Below are 25,539 nucleotides of genomic sequence, written 5' to 3'. Positions count from 1 at the left end.
AAGATGATCTATTAATAAGAGCTCTGAATATGTTTCCTCTCCTCCCTACCCCACCCTCAACAGCTGGCCTCCCCGTGGATTAACTTCCTCCTTCAGTCCCCAAGGTCCCTGTTTGCCCAAGATCCCCTATGACCGTACACTTGCAAAACTGCAGGCCGCATGAAGCAGGACTATGTGTAGTTTCACTCCCCATCCTATCTGCAGCTCCAGCACCTGTGAAAAGGATGAATGAGTAATACATGAATGAAGAAACACCCTGTCGCGGTGCCTTCTGCTTTACATCTTTCCTGCCTTATCATCTGGTTTCCATCACAACTTACCTGACCTCAGTTGCAGGGCAGATGTTTAAGCTGAGATGCTAGCCCATGATAAAGCACCAGTGACTGCCTCATGATATAGTCACCACCCCTCTCAGGTAGTACTTGCATCTTTTCTAAGCCTTCCGAAAGATGAGGTCTCAACCTAAGAAATTGCTCTAATGGTAAAAAGTTCAGGCACTGTGGTAGTCTGTGGGACTCAGTGACCTCTCAGCCTATACTGCCCAGGTGAAACTTCTGGCAGTCCTCAGGTTCCCCTCTCAGAAAATGTAAAAAATAAAAATAAAAAAAAGAAAAAAAGTCAACAACCAATTACTCTATGTCCCAAACACCTTACCTATTCAAATTATCCTGCTTTATTAAAATAGAATACCATTATATTTAAGACTAATAGAAACTAGTTATTCTTTCATAGGGGGTGGAATTTAAGTCGGAGAGCACCACACAAATAACTCTTGGCAAAATATCAGTGAAGTCTACTGAAAACTCCTGCTGTTCTCTTTAATTTTTCTTTTCCATTCCCTGCATAGATATTCAATAGATTTGAAGTTGCCATGAATTTCTTAACTACTCATTTAAAAGCACGAGAGGAAAAACTTAAAAAAAAAAAAAACCAAAAACGCACCAGCATTTCCATTGTTGTAAAGAAAACTGAAATCAAGCTCTAAGTTTCCATAATAATAAGTTACCAAAAACACCCATCTGTATTTAGATTCCCCAAAACTAGTTTTTCCATGATAATAGTGTCAATATTCAGTGGAGGAACATATTAATATTCACTAGTGTGACTTAAAAAGGGGAGGTACCATGTGTTGAGTAGAAAGAATCTCTAAAAATACAACAAATCTACTTGGAAGCAGCACAAATGGGTCTTACACTAAGCCCCGCTGATCCAGCTTGGGGAGGAAATGAGTCAAGATTAAGTCCTCACACTCCACCTGAGAGAAAGAAGGTGACATTGAAACACAAGCCCCCACTTTTGCAAATGGTATGAGATCTTCAGGAACTGGCTTTGTCAACCCAGTAGGTGTTTGGATGGATCTCTCTTTTGGTCCAGAAAAATGTTTGGATCCAAGACACAAGGCTTTCACATTTTAATGGCGATGCTCATAGGTAACCCCCTCTTTTCTTGTTACTTGTATGAGCTAATTGGTGTCATTGTTAGAGTCTTTAAGGTGTTTATTTAAAAACTTATGTTAATGCTATAACAGATATTACTATCAAATGAAAATTAGAACTTTTGAGTAAGAGAAAGTTACTTAAAACAATGAGTAAAGGAAATGTTTATGCACTGAGCCCTTTGTCTTTATACTTAATTTTTTCTTGGATTTCTATTTATTAAAATTAAAAAATCTAAGTCAATTACAATAGAGAAAGATGAAACTTACTTATTTGTCTATACTTTTTGTAGAAATAATTTTTCATTAGATATTTCGTTATCTGTGACTTTCAATAAAGGGGAATGAAAGCGAAAGTCATTTTAATAGTCAAAGATATTTTTCTTAAACAAACTCTGTGTCTCTTTGATCCATTAATATTATATGTTCTGATGAAAATATGGGATATACCAGGTAGTAAAAAGTTTCCCTATCATGAATATCATTGAAATACAGTCTTATCATAGAACTAGACACTAAACTAAAAGGACTTTAGAAAAATAAAATGAAGTGACAGGTTTTAGTTAATTAAATAAACTGCCTTCACAAAACAAAATAACAGTAAACTTCAAGCAAGCCGCCTCATACTATAAATACATAGACATAAATAACCAATTCATTGTCAACTAAAACCCAATTAGGAAGACTGAATGACACAGGTAATCCCTAATCCTTTTATCTTGATTGACAGCAGATCTTGTTCTTTGCCAGTGGTCCAGTAGCCAATAAAAGAAGCTTCCATCTTTTTTCCACTTTCACTGTGTTGGGCTCATCCAATAAATATGCCCGATCTTATTTTACATTGGAGATGTTAATAGAACTGATTTTAAACAGGGCAAAAAGCATAGACTACTGCTCATTATTCTGCTTTTAATATCTAATTCTGTTTATTTTCTTTAGACTATTGACCTTAACACAAGTTTCCTCTCCTATCTTGTTTTTGGGGATTTTTCATGATAGTAAAATATGAAACTAGCTTCTCTGCTTGTATTTAAGGAAAAAATGTTATTGGTAGTTATTGTACGGAAGATCAAATGTGTCAACTTTAGGACTCATAAAAAGAAGTACAATAAGCAACAAAAGAAAGGACTAACATTTGTACTTACTTGCTAACCAAGGATAAATGAAGAGGTAATACGGTAAATTGTAAGAACTGAAATGTCTTGTAGCAGACACTAATAATCTTAGGTGTGGACAAATTTAGTAGCTGTCTATGTGTGTTCTTGTATCTGGTTTCTTCTTGTTTTACTCTGTGACAAATCCTTGTGTCACTGATCTTTATGAGAAACCGTGTTGGTGTTTCATTCAACAATTCCCCATTTTTCTCCACTGCATTTAGAAAATAAATGAACAAGCACATAAATAAATAAAGCAAAACAATAAAAATGATATATTCCCAGGGCTTCTCTAGTCTATCTTTAATCTTTCTGACTTAATTTTTTATACATAAATTCTCCATGCCAACTAGATTGACAAATCCACCATCACCTCTAAATGTCTTATACTTTTCCAATGATAAATTATTGTTTATTCAGTTATTTCCACATACCTTTTTGTCAGTCTGATCCATACTTGAAAACTTGTATTAAATCCTTTCTCCTTCAAGCCTGGCTAGCCCAGCCTAGCCTGAGGAGAAATCTCCCTCGGGAGATTCATCACTGTTAAGTTACTGCTTACACAATTCACTTGGAATTCATCATATACTGTTTAGTGAAATCCCTTTAGTGTTGTCTTACACTATCATTCCATTTTTTACAAAGTTTTCTTCAGTAAACTCATTGAGGACAGGGACCAGTTACTACCTCATGTTATCTACAGTGTTTTACATATGGTAGGTATGTAATCACTATGTTCAATGTTGAGTTTTCATAGCTAAAGATTTATGATTATTTCTGATTCAATGCATTTCCCCTAAAACTTTATAGATCTTCTCTGCTGTTGCCTGAATTTGAGCCTCACATGTTAACCATTCATTGGGAACCTACTATGTACAATGTATTTTCATAAATATGTACTGCTATTATAATGTAATTATAATGTAATATTATCATTGTAGGCATATCGAGGCCATGTCTGTCTCTTTCTACTTTGCAGTCCTATGTGAGGGTAGGGCACGGAGTAGATATTTGTAAATTTGACAAAACAACAAATTGAAGTTTCAAATAAGAGGTCAAGATACGGTCTCTGTGAGGTACCGAAGTGAATTATGAGAAAGACTCTAATGCAGAATGTCAAAATAAATACTAGGCTTCAGGCTTTGAAATGTTTATGCATTTTAAGCATATGTGAAAGTTCTTGAGAGGTAGTTTAAAGGAATGAGTCTGTGAAGAGACTTTTTTGGAGAGTCTTGCTGCTGTGCTGTGACTTATACCCCACCACTCAGTTTTGGGGGTTGGAAGCTATATTTTAACCCCAAGCAGAGTGAGGCGCTTCAAGAAGAAATCTGGTCTCACCTAAATGTGGAGAAGGGGTCACAAGCATGGTCAACTTAGACTGGATTCTCCAGCTCTCTGAGGAATCTACAGAAGAAAGGGTGTGACTCTTCACCTAAGGCAGCAGGAAAGAGAAAGAAAGAAGTGCTGCCCTGTTGTACTGGAAAGTAAATGTGCCCGCCTCCAACCACAGGTCAAAGGCACACAAATTGTAAGGCCCACGTGCAAGTCATGGTAGGAATATCAGTTGGTGGTCAGTGTGAAAGAGATCCTATCCTATAGGCTTCTGTCAGAAGGTGAAGGAACCCCAACGGAGAGAGTTGATAAAGGAGTGAGTCTCAGTAAACCAAGAGTGAAGGGGTTGGGGACCGGCAGTGTGGGAGCTGCTGGTCAAAGGAGAGGTAATGCCTGCTTCCCCCAGGGTCTCTGGTGCATCAGGTGGAGGAACAGAGCAAAGGAGGAAAAGTCTTCCCTCAATTAAATGTTTAAAGGCACTGTGGGGGAAAAAAACCAAAGTATTTTGCTTTGATTATAACCCATGACTTGTTCAATAGTCTCCTTAATTAATGATTACTGATGAATTTTTTTTTGTTCTCAAAATCCTGTGAAAATCAAATTTAAGTCAAATATCTTCTAATATAAAAGTTTAGACTCTTCATAAATTCAGTTAAATTAAATTTGCATTAGAACACTCTTTTAGGATGTATCTCCTATATCAGTTTTTTTTTTTTTTTTTTTTTTTTTTTTACCTCTAAGGATGAGGACATAACAAATCAGTTCAATTTGGTTTTATTTTTTCTGCTCATCAAGCTTTTCATAACGCATATGTGCTCAGCATTGTAAAGTGCAGTGGCTGGTTCTAATTGAGTTTATAAGACGTTCACTCTTTTTATGGAGCTTGAAATATATTTGGATTAACAAAGATTGTGTGAAAGCAATCCAAGTAGTGTAAAATGTAAGTACAACAGGATCCCTTCAAGAGTCTAAATTGCATACATAATGGCGGTGGGCAAAGATAAACATTGGATATATTCATCTAAAAATATGCCCCCAAAAAACACCTTAGGTTTTGGATTGGATTAGATTAAATGCATTATAAATACTTTAATCACCCTACAAAAGTCATCATTAATTAAATAATTCAAAAATTAAGTACCAGGTATCAAATGTGAGCAAGGCACTATGCTGTGGTTTAGATGTATTTTGGTGAATAAAACAGACATTATCCCTTCCTTTGTGAAGAACACAATATAATGAGATTCTAGCCTAATATGCTCATTATGGAAAGTTATGCAATTTGTGGGTCACTCCATATACCCACACCTTCCAATGTGCCATAGTACTCTTTGAATTTTGTCATTAGAGGGTATTTCTTTTGTTTATTACTTTCTAATAACAACCAACACTTATTGAGAATGTATTATATATCAAGGAATGTTATGATCATCTTATATATCAAGCGATATTATGATCATCTTATGATCATGTTATATGATCATCCTATATGATGTGAGATTAATTCAATCATTTAAAAGCCCTCTGAGGTAAGCACTACTATTAGCACCATTTTGTAGATGAGAAAATGGAGACACAAAAGTAAATGTAACCTGTTCACAGCATAGCTGGGATTCAGATCTTTAACCCTGTCAATATAGGAGTCTTTGATTAAATTTTTATAATTTAATTTTAATATTTAATATTTTAAGTTATCTTACATTTTTGTACTCTTAACACATACATTTAGGCATGGAATTAAATGGGAAAATAAGAACACACATTAGTAATAACAGTAAATGAGAATACACTAAATTATCAGTGAAAGAATGGAGTGTGTCAGATTAGATTTTAAAAACCCAGAAACCAGATTTGGGAGTGCTTTGGAGTTTAGACTTCAGTCTTTCTAAGCCTCAGTATCCTCTGTGAAAGAGAGCTAAGAATATCTGCACTGAAAACCTCAGAAGACCGTGGTAGGCACAGATACGTTATGTGGATGAAGGTGTTGGGGAAACCATACTGTGCTATACACACACGTCAATTTTTGTTAACCTATTTGTTCATTTGAACCTCACAGGAAAAGCAATAGCCATCACTCTTGAAAGGTGTATTTCTTCTTGTTACTTTGATTACATGAATTCTAAGAATTCTCTAATTATCTTTCTTTGACTTGGAATCAGAAAAAAGTAAAAGAAAGTGAAGTTAAAACTATGAGACAGAGTGTTATGGGAAGTATTTCATGGTTTATACTAGACTTATGGAAAGGAGGAAACAGGGGCTTCTGTTCACCTTAGAAACTATCCATGGTGAGAGTTGTCTAGACTTTCTATATATCTGGCAAACTTTGGTTTTAGGGATTATGAAGAGGTAAAAACAAGATAAAAGGCAAAATCACCAATTTCAAGTACAATAGAGTAACATCAGCAGCCTAGGACAGGATAAACAATATCAGAGAATAGAGTCCCCAAATAAATAGTATGAACCAAGCATCACTGCCAAGAACAACCTTTTCCTCTTTTATCATTTTTATGATATTGAGTTCCACAAAAATGTCTGACAATAATGGTTTGAGTCAACCACTATACTTGGCAAATAACTTATTTCTGGAGGAAGAATTCAAGGTCTCCCATGACTGCACTTCTCTGCACAATGTACACAGAACGATATAATCAATTTTAGCTTCCTCGATAACTATTCACATTTTATTCCATTAACGTCAAAAGCCTAAACGAGCTCTCTACTTCCAGAGATTATACATGAACATTATGTGAAACTTCTATTTCTGATCTGAATATATGGAATTTCAATGTATTCTTTGTTATTTAACAGGAATCCACTGTGAAGAAGACATTGATGAATGCTCTTCAAACCCTTGCCAAAATGGTGGTACTTGTGAGAATTTGCCTGGCGATTATACTTGCCATTGCCCGTTTGATAACCAGTTGGGAACATTTTATGGAGGAAGGAACTGTTCTGATCTTTTCCTGGGCTGTACCCATCACCAATGTCTAAATAATGGAATATGTATCCCTCACTTCCAAAATGGCCAGCATGGATTCAGCTGCCTATGTCCTTCTGGCTTTACCGGATCGCTGTGTGAAATTGTCACCACACTTTCTTTTGAGGGCAATGGCTTCCTGTGGATCACAAGTGGCCCAGTTACAGCCAAGGGCTTCGTTTGTAACATAGCCCTCAAGTTTCAGACTGTTCAGCCAATGGCACTTCTACTTTTCCGAGGCAACGGGGACATGTTTATAATGCTGGAGTTGCTCAGTGGCTATGTTCACTTGTCAATTCAAGCCAATAATCAGTCAAAGGTGCTCCTGTACATTTCCCATAACACCAGTGATGGAGAATGGCACTCAGTGGAGGTGATGTTTGCAGAGGCTGTGACCCTTACTTTACTTGACAACTCTTGTAAGGAGAAGTGCATCAGTAAAGCTCCTTCTCCATTTGAAAACGATCAATCAACATGTGCTTTTCAAAACTCCTTTTTGGGTGGTATACCGGTGGAAACGAGCAGCAATGGCCTTGCTCTGCTTAACGTTTATAATATACCATCCACACCTTCATTTGTAGGCTGTCTCCAAGACATTAAAATTGATTCAAATCATATTACTCCAGGGAACATTTCATCTGGCTCATCATTAAATGTCAAGGCAGGCTGCGTGAGAAAGGATTGGTGTGAAAGACAACCTTGTCAAAATAGAGGACGCTGCATCAACTTGTGGCTTAATTACCAATGTGATTGCTACCGGCCCTACAAAGGCCTGAATTGCCTGAGAGGTGAGAGATGGCTGGGCACCCAGGAATGCTATATGCCTGAGAGCAGAGCAGTTACAAAAATACCCAGCCTGCTTCTCCTGTTAGGAAACATAATGACCCCTCAGTACTTCTGCTTCTGGTTGCCTACTGATGAGAAAAAAGAAGAGGCTAGTAATGTGCATTAATTAATTTTGAGTGAATTCTTTAGATGCCAGGGCACTCATGCAGAGAAGTAAAAAAAAATAAGCTGAGAGCTCCTATCTAAATGAGTTTTCATCTTGATGAGTTTACAAAGTGCTATTACAATTTTACCATTTGCTACATGTCAGAAATTTATTATAAACCTATTTGAAAGAGAAATAATCTTTTTGGGGGAAAAAAACCATTAGACATGGAACTAGTCAATGTCTTGTGCATAGTAGACTCTTAGGAAATATTTACTCCCTTACTATCCTTTCTGTTCGATTCACACTTGCTCCAAAATAATGCTACCACTTAGCATTTTTATAGACCACCAGTTTTTTTCAGAGGTATATTTTCCAGGGCTGCATTGGAGAAAACTGATATTCTGCCTAGGCATCCTAAGGGGAAAAAATGTGGATGTGGATGGTAACAACAGTGAAATTTTAGAGAGACCATACACTAATTGATCTAAATTTTCTACCAAATCACACCTTGAAATTATTTCAAACTCCTTAACTTCCAACATCGTTCCAAAGACTGCTGTTGATAGTGATCAATATATACCTGTTTCTTTTTATTATTATTATCATGCCTTGAAAATGTCTGAGAGGTAATTGCAACAGACTGCTTTGAAGTTTAGCTGTAATTTACCCTAAGATTGTAGAGCAGCTTGAAATAGGACAACATCTGGTAAATAGTCTTCTCTGCTTTATATGAAGTAAAATTAAAACCAGTCTTAGCCTCTACCCTATTCCATGTATGAATGGCTAAGAGTTATTAGAAACTATTCATGGGTCTCCCCCCTAACCACAATATTCATTACAAATCATGGACCTGTTTGACAATGAGGTATGGCATCTACTAGCTCGATGTAATATTTTAAGTAGAATGGCAAGTTGTTTTGTGATTTTTTTAAGGAGAAAAAGAGATATTATGCTGAGGCAATGTTCACTTTTTGAAGAAAAAATTAATTGACCCAAGGCAATATTTTTACTACATATACAAAATAACAAACAGATGCTGACTCGTTTTGACTGGCTTCCAAATGCAGCGACCCATGAGGTTAATACTGACCATGGTGATGCTAACTGTCCTGGTAAATAGTTTCAAGGGATGCCAAGCCAGTGGGTTCTGGTTTTCTTTAGTTTATTTTTTCCAACTTGGAAAGTTATGATGTTTTTAAACCAAATTCCTGAATTGGTTACCTGCCCCACCTCCCCCAGCTTCCTGATTCCCCTATATTATTTGAAACTGTTTAACCCTCATGAAAATGCTTGGCTTCAAAAATTGTCTTCGTAAGGAGGGAATTCTGTAAAATCTTCTCTTTCTGAAGATTCTTGGTATAAGTTTAAGAAAAGTTATATTTTTCATATCACCTCAGTCATAAAACTAAAATATTCTGTATTTGCTGTTATCTGTGATATTTGCTGGGGAGCTTATTCTTGTTATAAAAGAGGCTTACAAGCTGTAATGAGAACATGGAGTCTTTCTATCATCGTGCATATATGTACAAGAGGGAGGAGAGGTACTAAAAATTACAAAGGCAAACTTCATTCAGTTCATGATCTTGTTTCCATGTTTCCCAATCCTGGTACACATTGCAATGAACAAGCAGAAATGGATAGATTTAATCGGCTGGCTAAACATGAATGACATGGAGATTTCCAATATTTTCATATTGATCTTTTAAAAATAATTAAATGTCTCACTAAGGGAAGTTCTGGAAAGGGTTTCTCAAAGCTTAGTTCTCAGAACTGTCTAGAAGGTTGCCTCAGCATATCTTGTGCTGGCTGTGTATAAGAACATGGAGCTTCCAAGATATTGTTCGGAATGAAGGCCTCTTGCCTTCTACAGAATATTTGATTTGTAGAGGCAATGTACATATGTTGTGTCTTCAGCCATACATCTGGACTTTGAATATCTTCTCCTGTTAGAATTGAAATTTCTTAGATATAGAAGGGACTTTATTCAGTGACTATATTTTAAATTCTTGTGTCTGCCAAGGGTAGTGGTCTAACTCCTGCTTACACATGTTTAGGAATGAAGAACTCATTTACTCCATCTTGCCAGAAACTGCCCCAAGTTGTTTCTTACTGTTTCTTGGTGATCTCATCTAGTCCTGTGGTTTAAAATAGCATTAATTACGCTGACAAATCCAAAAATTATTATAGTTACCCCAGAATGTCTCCCTTGCACCTCTATATCTAACTGCTTAGTAGACATTTTCACCTGGATATCAATAGGACATCTCAAATTTAATATAGACTCCCACCCTCCTCCCAAATATGTTCCTCCTGTTTTCTTTTTTTCCTTTTTTTTTTTTTTTTTTTTTTACAAAATTTTATTTGAGAAAGAGAGAGCATGAGCTGGGGAGAGGGGCAGAGGGAGAGAGAAAGACAGAGAGAAACTTAAGCAGGCTCCATGCTCCATGCAGAGTCTGATGCAGGGCTCAGTCCCACGACCCTGGGATCATGACCTGAGCTGAAATCAAGAGTTGGCCACTCAACTAAGCCACACAGGTGCCCTCCTCCTGTTTTCTTTTCATTGCGTGAATGGAAATTTAATGCTTCTAGTTGGTTAGGCAAAAAAACCTTGGAGATGAACTTGCCTTAGAAAATCAGATTGATTCTACCTTCAAAATATTTCCAAAATCCGACTACTTCTCATCACCTTCACCATTACCACTGACCCAAGCCACCATTAATTCTCTCTTGAATTTCTGCAAAAATATCTCTACATTCTTGGAGGTTTTGTTCAAATGTTATCTTCTAAGAGAGTACTTCTCTGACTACTCTATTAAAAAATTCCAATTCTGCTCCTACCCCCAGCACTCCCTATTCCCTGTCCTTACCTGATTTATATTTATTTATTTATCTGACATACCATATAGTTTGTTTCTTTATCTGTGTCTCGTCTGCAACTGCCAACTAGGCTTTAAGAAGACAGGGACTTTAGTGCCTAAATATCAATATTTTGGAAGGTAAGGGTTCATTTTTATACATCTCAAGAGTTTGCTTCATTTGATGTACACCAATAATATTGACACATTCGTGCATTACTAACTTCTTTGACCACATGAAATTCTTGGTGAGTTCAGTGCTCAGCTTTGCCCCCTACTTGTCTATCTCCCATGCCTCTCCCAACCGGGACCGTAGAAGGAAGACTTCTCTGTTCAACTCCTTTGCCTTTTATTATTATTTGGAGTATGATCCTCAAAGAGGATTTGTGAATCTAATTCTTGATTTCTTTCTTTAGAAAGATTGATTTGAATTAATAACATTTGCTTCAGTATGTCCTCAAATAGCAAAGATGATAGCCTCCTGAACAGTCTGCTTAGACATGTTACAGGAAGAGCTCGTTTTCTCTGAATTTCTTCCACCAAGTTGGAAGATAGTAGTATCTGAAATTCTACCATTAAGCCCCAACATTTTAAGGCAGTAAAGGAGAGGTTCTTAAGTTTATTGGCACAGAGATCTTTCTCTTCTGTAATCAATGGGCCTAGGCTATAAACTCCAAACCAAAATGTAGTTGTTTTTAGAAAACTCAGTAAACTGAGTAAATTTCAGTAAACTTGGAAGTTTCCAGAAAAGGGGTCAAATTGTAAAAAATAGGTATGTGTTTGTGTGTGTGTATCTTCTGGCCCTTCTTACTTGTGAGTCTTAAAATGTTTCTTCTTTGTTTCTCCTCCTCTATTTTGACACTGAAGAGTATGTAGCAGGCAGATTTGGCCAGGATGATTCCACTGGATATGCTGTTTTTAATCTTGACAAGAGTTATGGAGACAACTTCACCATCTCCATGTTTGTTCGAACACATCGACCATCGGGCTTACTTCTAGCTTTGGAAAACAGGACTTATCAATACATCCGTGTTTGGCTAGAGCATGGCAGACTAGCAATGCTACATCCAGGTTCTTCCAAATTAGTAGTAAAATCTGTTCTTAGTGATGGAAATGCCCACTTGATATCTTTGAAAATCAAGCCAAATAAAATTGAACTATACCAGTCTTCACGAAACCTAGGATTTATTTCTGCCCCTACATGGAAAATCCAAAAAGGAGATGTCATCTACATTGGTGGCCTGCCTGACATACAAGAGACTGAAGCTAAAGGTGGTTTCTTCAAAGGCTGTATCCAAGATATAAGATTAAACAACCAAAATCTTGAATTCTTCCCAAATTCAACAAACAATGCATCCCACAATCCAGTTCTTGTCAATGTGACCCAAGGCTGTCCTGGAGACAACATGTGCAAGGTAGGATTATTCAAACCAACTATGTCTATATTGTGTGCTAAATTGTTCCATTAAATAATATATTATAACCATTCTTTGCATGTGAAGATAATGTTACTGATTCACCAGCCACAGAATAAAACTTCATAAATATTTTTTCAGCAAGACTGGTGGATTTATATTGAGCCATTAAAAAATCACCTTGACCTTGTTGGTATCATGGTCTATTTAATCATCCAAGATAACTCTAGACACGTGCTTCTACTACCACAACAACCAAACTACCTAAGGATAACAGTATTTTAATTCTCAAACCCTTAATGGCATCCCAGAAGTTTAACTGGATTAACTCATTGTGGAAGAGATCATTAACTTTATATTAAATGCCCAACAACCATTGTTTGGAACTACTATTAAGTCAACAGCAACAACAACAGAAACCCTGAGTGGTAGGTAGTTTCCTTCTGGTAGTTGGATTTGAAATTCTCTGAAATCTATTTTCCCAGAACCTGTGTTTTACTTCCTTTGTATTTTGTATGCTCTTCCAAAAGCTATTTAAATATATGAACTTGTCAGCTCTACATGACCTTTCAAAGAAAAAGAAGGAAACACATTTATATCTGTTGAACATTTATGGAGCTTGACTATTGCCATGCACTGGGCTTACTTCTAAATGTAAAAAAATGAATCATCTTAACATTACTAGACGAGCACTTCCAAAATGGCAGGTACTATTTTACATAGATGAACCCACTTAATTCTGTGGAAGGACTGCTGTGTTAGCCCCATTTATGTTATTTACAGATAAGGAAACTGAAGTTTAGATAGCCTATGTAACTAGCCGAAATCACATCTTAATAGTGGGGATGGGATAAATATAGTCTCAGCTCTTAGAAATTCTCTCTTAAATACTTTAACTTTGAATATTTTATGAGAAATTGTTTAAGAACTCAAATAATAATAGTATGTTTTTGATTGAGAGGCAGGGCAACTGAAGAGGTCACTGTATCTGGACCCAGAGGATCTAGGTACCAAGTTTCACTTCTTACTAAAATCTTGAGTAACAGGAAGGTGTTTTCCTCATTAGTAAAAAGAGAAGTAATAACTTCTACCTCAAATGGTAATTGGTGTGATTGAAAATGCCTGGTAATTTGGAAATTCCATAGAATGTTATTATACCTTTTAAAATCCTCTTTGTGCTGTAGAAAACCAGTGCCATGTCGTTTCTAGTTCTCATTTCATCTCCTTCTGTTTCTTTCTCTCCCCATTTCTCTTTCAGAAAAGAGTTGGCAATGGTAGCAGTAAGTTTTATTCCATTTGATAACCCAATGAATATAAAAAATTCACGATGTAAAGATGTAAAAATAACAGCTATGGGGTCTTGCCTTTACCGTTTCCATATTTAGTTGCCAGAGCTTTTTATACCTTTGACTTTTTGTCTCCTCAGTCCAACCCCTGTCACAATGGAGGTGTTTGCTATTCTCTGTGGGATGACTTCTCATGTTCCTGCCCTGCGAACACAGCTGGGAAAGCCTGCGAGGAAGTTCAGTGGTGTCAGCTCAGCCCGTGTCCTCCCAAAGCCCAGTGCCAGTTGGTGTCTCGAGGATTTGAATGTAGGTGGAGCTTAAAGTTATCATCCATCCAATTGGGTATTTCACTTCCACGAGGCAACCCAGGAAAAGAATACAGAACCTGCTTCTCAAGGAAACCTGTGGCTCTTTCTCCCTGACTTGAGTAGTACAATAAACCTAATATAATAATAATATCCAGATTGGCTTCATGCCCCATCCTGCCCCTGAGGGCAGGGAGGGGAGGGGTGGGGAGTAAATGGAGGTCAGAGCAACACCAGACCTAGGTACTTGATGATTTAAAGCTAATTTCTGAAGAAATTAACCAAGTAATATTTGGCTCTCCTTTCCTTATTGGGAATACAGAATAAAGTCCTAGTGCAAGCTCATGGACTTTTATTAACTATGAGGCCTCAGGCAGTTGACCCGATCTCCCTAATCTAAAGCTTTCTCTGTAAAATGGGGATAAAACATCTAAAAATTTGTGTGTGTGTGTGTGTGTGTGTGTGTGTGTATGTGATGATTTTTAACCTTAAGTATAAACAATGAAACACAGTCGGCATTCTGTTGTTTTCTGAGTATTTTCCTCAATCTGAAATGTTTTCTTGACCATCTTCAGTACTAAAGACCATGGTTTTCCAAATGTTAGCGAATTTGAATACTATATTCACGATTTTGACATTTCTACATACTCACCACACTATTATTTATATTTTCTCTCCTTTCCTACATCAAATAATGCGGTCTAATCAATAACAGCAAATCTTCGTGTTTGCACTGAATTCTAGTCTCTTCCCTTTATCTGAAGATTTTGCTCTGGAATTTTTCCCTTGCTCTTCAGCACCATTAACATCTCTGTCAGCGTATAAACACACTGCCAAATTTCCTCATTACAACAAATTTCCCTTGGCCACCCTCCATCGCCACCAGCTACCATCCTATTTTTTGCTTCCTTTTATAATATGATAAACTCTTGAAAGAGTTGTCCTCAATCTGCCTCTGATGTCTTACCCGTTTATTCTTCTACCCCATTCCATCAGGGGCCATCACACCCTACCCGTGTCTTGAACTCGCTCAACTCAGAGCTTGGGCAGGTGGTCTTCATCATTTCAGTCAGGTTCCAACCCAAATGTCCTCCTATCTGGCTTTATTTTTCTTCATATCTCTTATGATTCTTTCATGTTCTGTTGTATATGTACTTGTTTACTTGTTCATCATCCCTTTCCTCACTGGAATATACATTTCAAAAGGGAAGGAAATTTCCTATCTGGCTTCTCACATTATTCTCAGCACTTAGAAGAGTGCCAAACATATAGGATGTTGTCAATAAGTATTTGCTAAATGAATAAAAGGATATTATTTTTCTTCAAGTGGACTCAGTATTTCACCTAAATGCTCCAGACTTTAAGTGATATATATCACCTTGGAAAACATTGCACTAAAATAATGGAATGGAACCAGAGAATAGTTTGACCTCAAATTTATTTCAACAACAGTCTGTTTAGACTGAGCTGCAGTGGCTGAGGAAAAGAGAATATGTTTACTTTTCTGTTTCTGTATTTTCTTTCTTTCTTTTTTTATCATTTTTTATTTTAGAGAGAGAGAGCGTGAGCAGGGGAGAGGAGCAGAGGGAGAGAGAGAACCTTTAGTCCCAACACGGGGTTTATCCCACAACCATGGGATCACGACCTGAGCCAAAGTCAAGAGCCCAACGCTCAGCCAACTGAGCCACCCAGGCACCCCTGTTTCTGTATTGTCAAGACATATTTAAAGAATATATGAGGGGCGCCTGGGTGGCTCAGTCGGTTAAACGTCCGACTTCAGCTCAGGTCACGATCTCACGTTCCATGAGTTCGAGCCCCGCGTCGGTCTCTGGGCTGATGGCTCGGAGCCTGGAGCCTGCTTCCAGTTCTGTGTCTCCCTCTCTCTCTGCCCCTCCCCCGTTCATGCTCTGTCTCTCTCTGTCTCTCTCTGTCTCAAAATAAATAAACGTTAAAAAAAAATTAAACAAAACAACAAAAAAAGAATATATGAAATGTGTTATACTATATGTATATACTTGGGAAAGTTTTCTAGAATAAATATAGTTACATGTTTCATATTTTAAATATACATAACTGAATTATGGTATAGTAAGGCAGATATATATGCTATATAAAGTATGATGAGTTGGCATAAAGAATGCTTTTTGGTTTCTAATATGACACAAAAGTTTATTTCTTTTTAATTTTTTTTAATGTTTTATTTATTTTTGAGACAGAGAGAGACAGAGCATGAGCAGGGGAGGGGCAGAGAGACAGGGAGACACAGAATCCGAAGCAGGCTCCAGGCTGTTGGCCCAGAGCCCGACGCGGGGCTTGAATCCACAAACCGTGAGATCATGACCTGAGCCGAAGTCGAATGCTCAACCGACTGAGCCACCCAGGCGCCCCATGACACCAAAGTTTAAATGCAACCTTTCCATTGTTCTATCTCTGAACTGCTTATTTAAAATAATGTATTATGAATTTTATTGTTAATTGTTTGATAGAAATATTAAAGGTCTTGGACCCAGTTATGTTCTACAAAAAGGTTTGAATCATTTGGAGTATTTTCACAGGGAAAAAAGAATAGGATTGCTAAAAACAGTGCAGACCAAGAACCATACCCCTGGTGTATATTGTCTTCGTTTTGATGTAAAGCAGTTTAGGATTTGGACACGCTGCATCAGAAAGGAGTGAAGTGAATTTTCATTGCTACTGCATGCCCACTACAGAAAGAGTAGAAAGTTTGCCTCTGATCTCCCAAAAAGTCTCAACATGTTTTAAAAGCATGACTTATCTTAATGAAGGAAGAAAATGTAAATCAATAGGAGGGGTGAGTTTTTACTAATTGACAGGTGTGAACCCTAGAACATGCTTCTGCTACTTTATGTAATTTTAATTTTATGTGATCTTATGACCCTATTGTATTTTCTTTCAAGGAAGATATATTGAGAAGATTAGGCCTAATAGAATAACATACTCTGGAGTGCATAGCTCATGCATCACCCTGAGTTTGCCTGTAGGGCATCCTATCAGAAAACCAAGACTTAAAAATTTACAACCCATCTTATATACAGGTGTGTGTTCTTATGATAAAGTTCCCAAAAAGAAAACGTGAAATACAAATATTGTTATGTGTATTGTGATTTTACCCAGATAAGGAGTGATTTCAGTGTGCTCCACGGTGTTAGTAAAATGAATTTCTTTAGCATTGTAGACAGTATTCGTCCTGTAGGAGTTGGAGAGCTAATGAGATTTGTTATTTTAATATTTATTTAAAAACATGGAATAAGACACTTGTTGCTCCTTTACTCCCTAATCCCAACCCCAAACTTGGTTGGTGGGAAAAACACAACAGTCAAAAGTTATAAAACCAAGTGAAATTTTAATCCAAATAATACATTTGAATTGTACACTTGAATGGCAACACTTGAATTTTCTCCTGCAGTCATTTCTAATCATTATCTCACTTTACAGCATGGAGGATGAAGGAGTTATTTTTACAGATTATTTATTTGGTAAAATTTACCTACTACATATCTGGCGATGTTCTAGGCATTGAGATTTAGTGATAATCTAAACAGAGAAAGTCCCTGATCTCATAAAGCTCATGTTCTAGTTCCGAAAGAAAGACAAAGAACAAGTAGGAAAATGAACAACATAATTTCAAATAGTTATAAATGCTGTGAAGAAAATAAAGTAGGAGTTAATGGAACAGAGTGACTACAGGGAAGGAGCTATTTTAAGGTGGACAGTCAGGGAAAGCTCCCCAGAGGAGGTGAAATTTGAGCACATATGTTGAGGAAAAGCCATGTGTGGGAAGATCTGGGGAAGGAATACTCCAAGTATATGTAACAGCAAGTAAAAAGCCTGATTTGGGAACAAATTTGATGTCTTCAAAGAATGGCAAGAAGTTTTTGTGGCTGTAGCACGTGAATAAGGAAGAGGGTGCTAGCAAATGGAATTGAATAGTTAATCAAGAGTCAGATCGCAGACACTCTTGCAGGCCACGTTTAGGATTTAGGATGCCTTTCTAGATGCGATGGTAACCAAAGGAGGTCTTGAGCTAAAGAGTGATTGCTCTATTGATCTGCAGAATGATAGAAGCAGAGACACAGGGAAGTAATTCGAATAGACTAAATCTGGGGTTCCTGGATGGCTCAGTCGATTAAGCATCCAAATCTAGACTTCGGTTCAGATCGTAATCTCACAGTTTGTGAGATCAAGATTGAGGCCCATTTTTCGCTCAAGGTTTCTCTCTCTCCCTCTCTCTCTCTCTCAATAAACAAGAAAGCAAACAAACAAACAAAAGGAATAGTCTATGTCAAAAAAGTTGGCAGTTGGCTGTGGTGCCCCACAATTGAGGCAAAGACAGCATTTTAAGGTCAATCTTTACCAAAGAGTGCCAGAAAGTGAGAATCAAGAATTGACCACTACATTGAGTAACCCAGAGGTCATTGTGACTTTGACAAGAGTGGCTTCAGTGAAGTGACTGGCACCAAAAGCCAAGTGGCATGTAACTAAAAAGAAAACAGGAGATGAGAAAATGGAGACAATGAGAATATAGAACTATTTGGAGAAGATGTGCTGGGAAAGGGATAGGGAATTAAAGAAACAGTGGGGTGAGGGGGAGGTGAGTAGTGCTTTTGGGTCTTGCTAATTTTTTATTTTGTAAGATTGGAGCAGTTACAGTATATTTCCATGCTGTTGGGAAACAACCAAAAGGGAGGGAAAATGATGAGGCACAGAATCGCTTGGTGGGGGGAAAGCCCCACACATCTGATGTCAGAAGTGCTGTGAATGTGGAGGTCATGTGAGAGGAAAGGAGACCACCCAGGAGGTGGAGAACTGGGTTTTCTCTACTCAAGTGAACAAGGGTAGGTTCCAACACCCCATCCAAGGTCCACTTCTCGTTATGCATTGGGTCCCACTCATTGTCACCTTTCTTAGACATTGTTTCAACATGTAGCCTCTTTTCGATGGAAAAGAAATGTAGTTTTGGGTTTTGGTATCAAACCATCCAGTTCTGGCGTTCTGGTCTTATTATTTATTAGCCACATGACTATGAAAAGATTATTTAACTTCTATGAGTCTCAATATCTCCTTTTATAAAATGAGGGTGATGATGATGATGATGATAATAATAATAAACTTTTGCTCTAGAATTCTGTATTAGAAATAATATAAAAAGAACCAGCACAGTGCCTAGCACATATCAAGCAATCAATACATGATGGTAGTAACAGGATGATCATTAATATTAATAAAGGTAATGAAGCCAACATGACAGATTTTATGAAGTTGCTGATTGGTGTTGCCTTCTCTCTTTAGGTATTGCAAATGCTGTTTTTAATGCACAAAGCAGTGAAATATTATTCAGGAGCAATGGGAATATTACCAGAGAACTCACCAATATCACATTTGGTTTCAGAACAAGGGATGCAAATGCGGTCATATTGCACGCAGAGAAGGAGCCTGGATTTCTTAATATTAGCATTCAAGATTCCAGATTGTTATTTCAATTGCAAAGTGACAACAGTTTTTATATGTTGAGTCTTACAAGTGTGCAGTCCGTGAATGATGGCATATGGCACCAAGTGACTCTTTCCATGACAGACCCACTGGCCCAGGCCTCCAGGTGGCAAATGCAAGTGGATAACCAAGCACCTTTTGTGATCAGTGCAGTTGCTACTGGAAGCCTCAACTTCCTGAAGGGTGATACAGACATTTATGTGGGTGACCGAGCTGTTGGCAATACACAGGGCCTGAAAGGGTGTCTCAGTACAATAGAAATCAGTGGCATTTATCTCTCTTACTTTGAAAATGTTCATGGTTTCACTAATAAACCCCAAGAAGAGCAGTTTCTCAAAATCTCTATAAATTCAGTGGTTACTGGCTGTTTGCAGTTAAATGCCTGCAACTCCAACCCCTGTTTGCATGGAGGAAATTGTGAAGACATCTATAGCTCTTATCACTGCTTATGTCCCTTGGGATGGTCAGGGACACGCTGTGAACTCAACATCGATGAATGCTTTTCAAACCCTTGTATCCATGGCAACTGCTCCGACAGAGTGGCAGCCTATCACTGCAGGTGTGAGCCTGGATTCACCGGTGTGAACTGTGAAATGGATATAGACAATTGCCAGAGTCACCAGTGTGCAAATGGGGCCACCTGCATCAGCGACACCAATGGCTATTCTTGCCGTTGTTTTGGAAACTTCACAGGAAAATTTTGCAGGTGAGCATGAAGTTCATATAAGGCTTGGCCTTCGGAGCTATGCTCTACATTTTCCTCGTCAAATTGGAAAGCTCTCTCCTCAGCTGTGCATATGTAGGCTGTGCTGAGCAGGAGTGACATGAGTCCTTTCCATCACAATTTGGTCATGTAGACAGGATCTCACATGCTGGGATGTTCTACGAGGAAGAATGGTAGTGTTTTGAGGAGACATCTTTGTTAGAATATGTTTCATGAACTGCAGCCTCAGAGTTTGGCTGCCTTAAGGCCTCAAGGAGCAAATATTTTTTACAATAAATCCAAAAGTTCAGTTTTAGTATTATTTGAGGAAGCAGGACTCCTACCCCTGAAACAATGCCCTTGGCTGTTTCAGGCAGGAAAACCTTGTATGATCTTGAAAAGACTATGCTAAATTATCATTTCGAGAAGGTGAAATCATGACTCTCAAATGTAAATGAACATGTCTTCGTGTTTTTAAGTCATTAATTAATAAGGAAAACCAGTAAGATATAAAAACCGGGTCAAATGACAACCTAATTATTTACATATATAATAATTATATATATTATTATAATCCACATAAACATAAATATGTATATAAATAGAGAGGAGGAAATGAAGTTACTAATAAATGCAAAACTATTTAATCTCCTATAGGGCAATACAATTAATATTTGAAACTATCTTTTCTATATTGTGACAATTGTAGCACTACAGACAAATTCATTTGCATTTCAATGACCAAGATCCATTTGTACTAATGTCATTTTCTGCAGCTTACAGAGCTGTAAAATAGTTTAGTAAAGAAAATCTAAGACATACAGACTATAAAATCAAAGAAAGTTAGAGGGTCCTTTCTATAACGCCCAACACTCCACTGAAAGAATACTCAGTAATATCTTTTGCCCATTTCGACGTATTTCACAATTTTTTCTAAAACTACAAAAGCGGTGTTTTAATTCTAGTAACTACCTCCATTTCATGTTACATAAATAGAAATAAGAATCAATATTTTCCAGCTAAGTCACATTGCTTCAATATTTCCACGTAAGTAGACTTCATTATTGTTTTTCTAACTCATACTGCTTTTAAATTCACTAAACAATTGAGTCATTATGGGGAGGTGAGAAGGTTGTTAATAACAAGTAATACATTCCCAGACTTTGGCAAGAACACCTGGAGTGGGTTGGCAGCCTGTAGGCATTACAGTAACTCAGAGGTGGTACCCTAATGGGATGAATCTCCTAGCAGACAGAACACGTAGCTGTACCTGTAAGAAAATGTATCTATCTCCACAACACTTATTGTTGTTCAGAACCTGTGAAGGCAAGGCACCGTATTAGGTGTGAAGTGTTGACATTCCAGTTATATGTCACTTCCCATGAGTTAACAAGGACTCATTTGCCAACAGGCAAACTGCCTGCTTAAAAGCAAAAGACATTCAGGATCAAAATTAATAGTATTGCCACAGTGACTTCGGATAAGTAAAGTAAACATATATGCCCCAGTAACTAGTTCTCCAGTATGTTTTTCCTGCCTATTTATCAAAGTCAAGTTCTCAAAGATTAAAGTTCTCAAAAGTACCTTCTAATGAGATTCAAACCTTGTTTATTAAACGTAAGATGTATACAAAGCTTCACATTTGCATTGCTAATTGACCTCTTTCAAAGCTGGTTGACATTTTTGGTTCTTTTGAAAAGTCCTTATGATATTTTCTTTTTAAAGTCGAATTGATTAGCTCTTATGGGAAGAGACACACTTACCGTCATACAGGCTAATTTCTCCATATTAGCTGCAGCACACAACACGACAAAATTAAATTCATCTTATATCTGCTGAACATTAATTATGTATCAGATACCATGCACAGTGGGTCAAAGGACCAGCACAATACCCTTAAAATCTTTTTAATCAATCCCTTCACATCTGTGGATCTTGTGCCTTGCAGTCAAGTTCTGCTTAGCTTCTAACAATTTGTTCTGCCTTTCATAAGGATTCCTTAACAGGTACAGCTTTGTGGTTACACAAAAGAGCCACACTCTGCATTCGCATGTAGTTGCCACTGAGTGCCATACACAATCCTCCCAGATGGATTTGGCTTGTGTTCCACTAAGCTATGAATCATTATATAGGGAACAGCAAGTGTTGGCAGGGCAACAGGAGTTCAGCTCTGAAAGCCTACAGAGAAATCGCATGAGTGCGTGGGTACCAGACTGCTGTCCTGGCTTTCCTGGCCTTTACAGAGATGCAGTTTTCCTTTGGCCTGTGTTGATTTATTAGCAAAGCAGCAGCAAAACAAGCTAGAGCAAGTTTCTTCCCACCCCTAAATTTATTGCCACCCCACAGCACAGATCTTATCTCACCAATGAAAACTGTGTAGAAATGGAAGATATATAGCTATGCTTGTTCTAGCACCCTCCAGCAGGAGCTGTTTACTAAAAGAAAGAGATTTGGGTATAATGTAGCACCATTAAGCATCTGTAGCTCAGCCAGCCTGAGTACTTAATTAGTTTGGCATTGACTCCATATATGAACTTTTCCAAAAAGTTTTCTTGAATGAAATGAACAAGATGAACAGCTGTGGCTGTTACTTTTATCTCTCTAGACACACCAGATTACCCTCAACAGTCTGTGGGAATGAGAAGACAAATCTCACTTGCTACAGCGGAGGCAACTGCTCAGAGTTCCAGGGTGAATTAAAATGTCTGTGCCCGCCAGGTTTTACTGGGGAATGGTGAGTCACATTAGAACTTCATAGAAGAAAATTCTGGGCTGAAGAACAGGGGGATTATTCAAAGTTGATTTCTCTAATTTTTCATCTCAGTTCCCATAGGAAAATCCATGCTGAAATATGGGTCCAACCAGAGTCAAATAATTAAAAAAAAAAAAAAGAAAAATTACAGTTTAGGTCAAAGTAAAGAACACTTTATTAGCCACGACTTCAAATAGGAAAATATGTCTTTGAAAAAATGTGGTATTTTTCTTTCTGATAAGTACTTCTGGATTCATGTTTCTTTCCCACTACCTCTCATACATGATGTAAATATAGTTGTTGTTGAAGTAAAGCAAAAATATACCTGAAAGATTGCCTGATAGAATTACCTAGAACCCTACAAGTATATATACCTTACCCATAAGAGTCTGTCTTTCCCAGAGAAACCCTTCAACAGTTCTTCAGATAATACAAGGATTGGTGATACGGGGTTGGACAATGGCTTTAGACAGTCTGTGGCTGGCTGAAAATGTAGGCAAATTTAGATATGTGTTTGACTAGCTGAAGATGAGGTCAAAGATAAGAAAAAGGGACATACTTCACAGCTTTTATCAGCTTCTCAAAAGGATCAGTGTCCCCAAAATGATTATAAACCAGGGTTCTATAGGATATAGATGCAGACCTCTATAGAAGCAGATAATAATTAACCATTTGTTGAGCACTAAGTCGTGCATCTTATAAATGTTATCCCTACTTGTTATTTATTTATTTTTATTTTAGAGAGAGAGAGAGAGCACGTGAGTGGGGTAGAGGGGCAGAGAGAGAGAGAGAGAGAGAGAGAGAGAGGAGAGAATCTTAAGCAGCCTCCATGCACAGCACAGAGCCCAATGCAGGACTCAATCCCACAACCCTGGGATCATGACCTTAGCCGAAATCAAGAGTCAGATGCTCAACTGACTGAGCCACCTAAGCACTTCTATCTCTAGGTGTTATTATTTCCACTTTTCCTTTACATAAACTGAGGCTGAGAGATTAAGTTACAGGTCAGATGTATCCAGGTATATGCTGCAGAAGGGTTGAGCTGCTTTCAAAGCCTGTGCTCATCTTTTGAATGTGCTCACCTAAATGAATAAATCTATGTTTGCAACAATTAACAGAAAATGGAAAAAGTACTCCTTCATCTCATATGCCTTTCAGGGTAAGATAGTAATTTCTGACCAAAATTCCTGCATTGAACAGATTGCATAAATTAGAATACAAAGCACTTGACAATGAGATTTTGACCGATTAATTTTTCTCAAAAGAGTAGTTAATAAAATAATAGATATATTTGTGCTCCGTGACAATTACAGTTTTGAATTTCCTCTTTTCCAGCTGGCTCTTTGGGCAGTACACAGATTCAGCTCTTTTGACTTTTTACAAAACAGCAGACAGTCTAGGATATACTTACATTTTGCCCTTTCAACGTTCAATGACAAATCGAGTTCCTGCCTTTACAGCCTGCTTCCAGCGGTTGGCTTTAGATGGCATGGGCAGTCCAAGCATATATGTGCATCGAAAGACATAACCTTGGATCATATTCTACCCTTTATGGCACCAGTTTTTACCATGCCACATATTGCTAACACAGAGACCATTCAATTGGCCTCCGATTCCATACACCTCTGAAATAGTGCAAATATTTCCTTATCCTAAATTTTGAAGAATTCTTTCACTATATTTAAGTGCTGGTTATTCCCTGCCTCAGTGTCACAACTTAATGTCACATTAATGTTCAATGGCACAATGCATAGACTCATCCAAAGCCTTGGATGATTTTCCTCTGCTATTCACACATTATGCCTATTTACAACAAACATTTCCTTTTCCTCCCACATTTGTTTAAAAGAATAATCTTTAAAAATGGGGTGGGGAGAGAACACCTGAGTGGCTCAGTCAGCTAAGTATCCAAGTCTTGATTTTGGCTCAGGTCATGATCCCAGGGCCGTGGGATCGAGCCCCACATTGAACTCTGCACTGACAGCACGGAGCCTGCTTGGGATTCTCTCTCTCCTCTGCCTCTGCCCCTCCCCTACTCATGCTCTCTCTCTCAAAATAAATAAATAAACATTAAAAAATAATAATGGGGCACCTGGGTGACTCAGTCGGTTAAGCATCTGACTTCAGCTCAGGTCATGGTCTCACAATTTGTGGGTTTGAACCCCACATCAGGCTCTGTGCTGACAGCTCAGAGCCTGGAGCCTGCTTCAGATTCTGTGTCTCCTTCTCTCTCTACCCCTCCCCCTCCCCTGCTCATGCTCTGTCTCTCTCTCTTAAAAATAAACATTAGAAAATTAAAACAAAAAATCTTGCATTTAAATGCAAATTATTGGGGTGCCTGGGTGGCTCAGTCGGTTCAGCATCCAATTCTTGATTTCGGCTCTGGTCATGTCTCGTGGTCATGAGATCAAACTGTTGTGTTGGGCTATCCAAGACTCTCTCTCTCCCTCTCCCTCTGCCCCTCTCCTGCTCACACACACATATGTGCACACTGTCTCTGTATATAAATAAATAAATAAATAAATAAATAAATAAATAAATGCAAAGTATTTGTTTAAAATGTGGTAAGAAAAGGAAGCTCCAAGTTTTGCTTCCTCTCCCGAGACTCTTTCATCTGGATAAACTTCTCTGTGGCAAATGGATTTCTAAAAGAGTGAACACGTGCTCAATAGCTTCTGTACTTTTCAAAGTCCTTAGGCATCATTAGTTAATTCGTTGCATGTTAATGGATTTATTTATTTTGATTTTCCATGTATTAATTAACCTCTAATGAAAGCTCCAATAATGTTTATAAGGAATGTGCATGTGTGATACACCGTTTAGTTCCAAAGAGAAATAGATAAGAAATGGAGAAAGAGTAGCTGGAAGAGGCCTGGAAAA

The 25,539-nt window shown here is 37.7% G+C and overlaps 1 protein-coding gene across 4 annotated transcripts in view; it reads left to right on the top strand.

Annotated features, from left to right (window-relative positions):
- Positions 1 to 25,539, top strand: part of CRB1 (crumbs cell polarity complex component 1) — a 208,120-nt gene that overhangs the window by 148,591 nt on the left and 33,990 nt on the right. For 3 of the 4 annotated variants that reach the window (XM_045456670.1, XM_045456669.1, XM_045456671.1), the window contains exons 6-10: positions 6,730 to 7,686; positions 11,555 to 12,102; positions 13,529 to 13,694; positions 19,004 to 19,910; positions 22,513 to 22,641. In XM_045456670.1, coding sequence (XP_045312626.1) covers positions 6,730 to 7,686; positions 11,555 to 12,102; positions 13,529 to 13,694; positions 19,004 to 19,910; positions 22,513 to 22,641 — 2,707 coding nt within the window. The remainder of the gene's footprint in view (positions 1 to 6,729; positions 7,687 to 11,554; positions 12,103 to 13,528; positions 13,695 to 19,003; positions 19,911 to 22,512; positions 22,642 to 25,539) is intronic. The other variant, XM_045456672.1, reaches the window with a different exon arrangement.

The sequence above is a fragment of the Leopardus geoffroyi genome, chromosome C3, assembly GCF_018350155.1.
Source record: "Leopardus geoffroyi isolate Oge1 chromosome C3, O.geoffroyi_Oge1_pat1.0, whole genome shotgun sequence".
In the NCBI taxonomy this organism is placed as follows: Eukaryota; Metazoa; Chordata; class Mammalia; order Carnivora; family Felidae; genus Leopardus; species Leopardus geoffroyi.
Note: the sequence above shows the minus strand (reverse complement) of the source record. Positions and strands in the feature narration are given on the sequence as shown.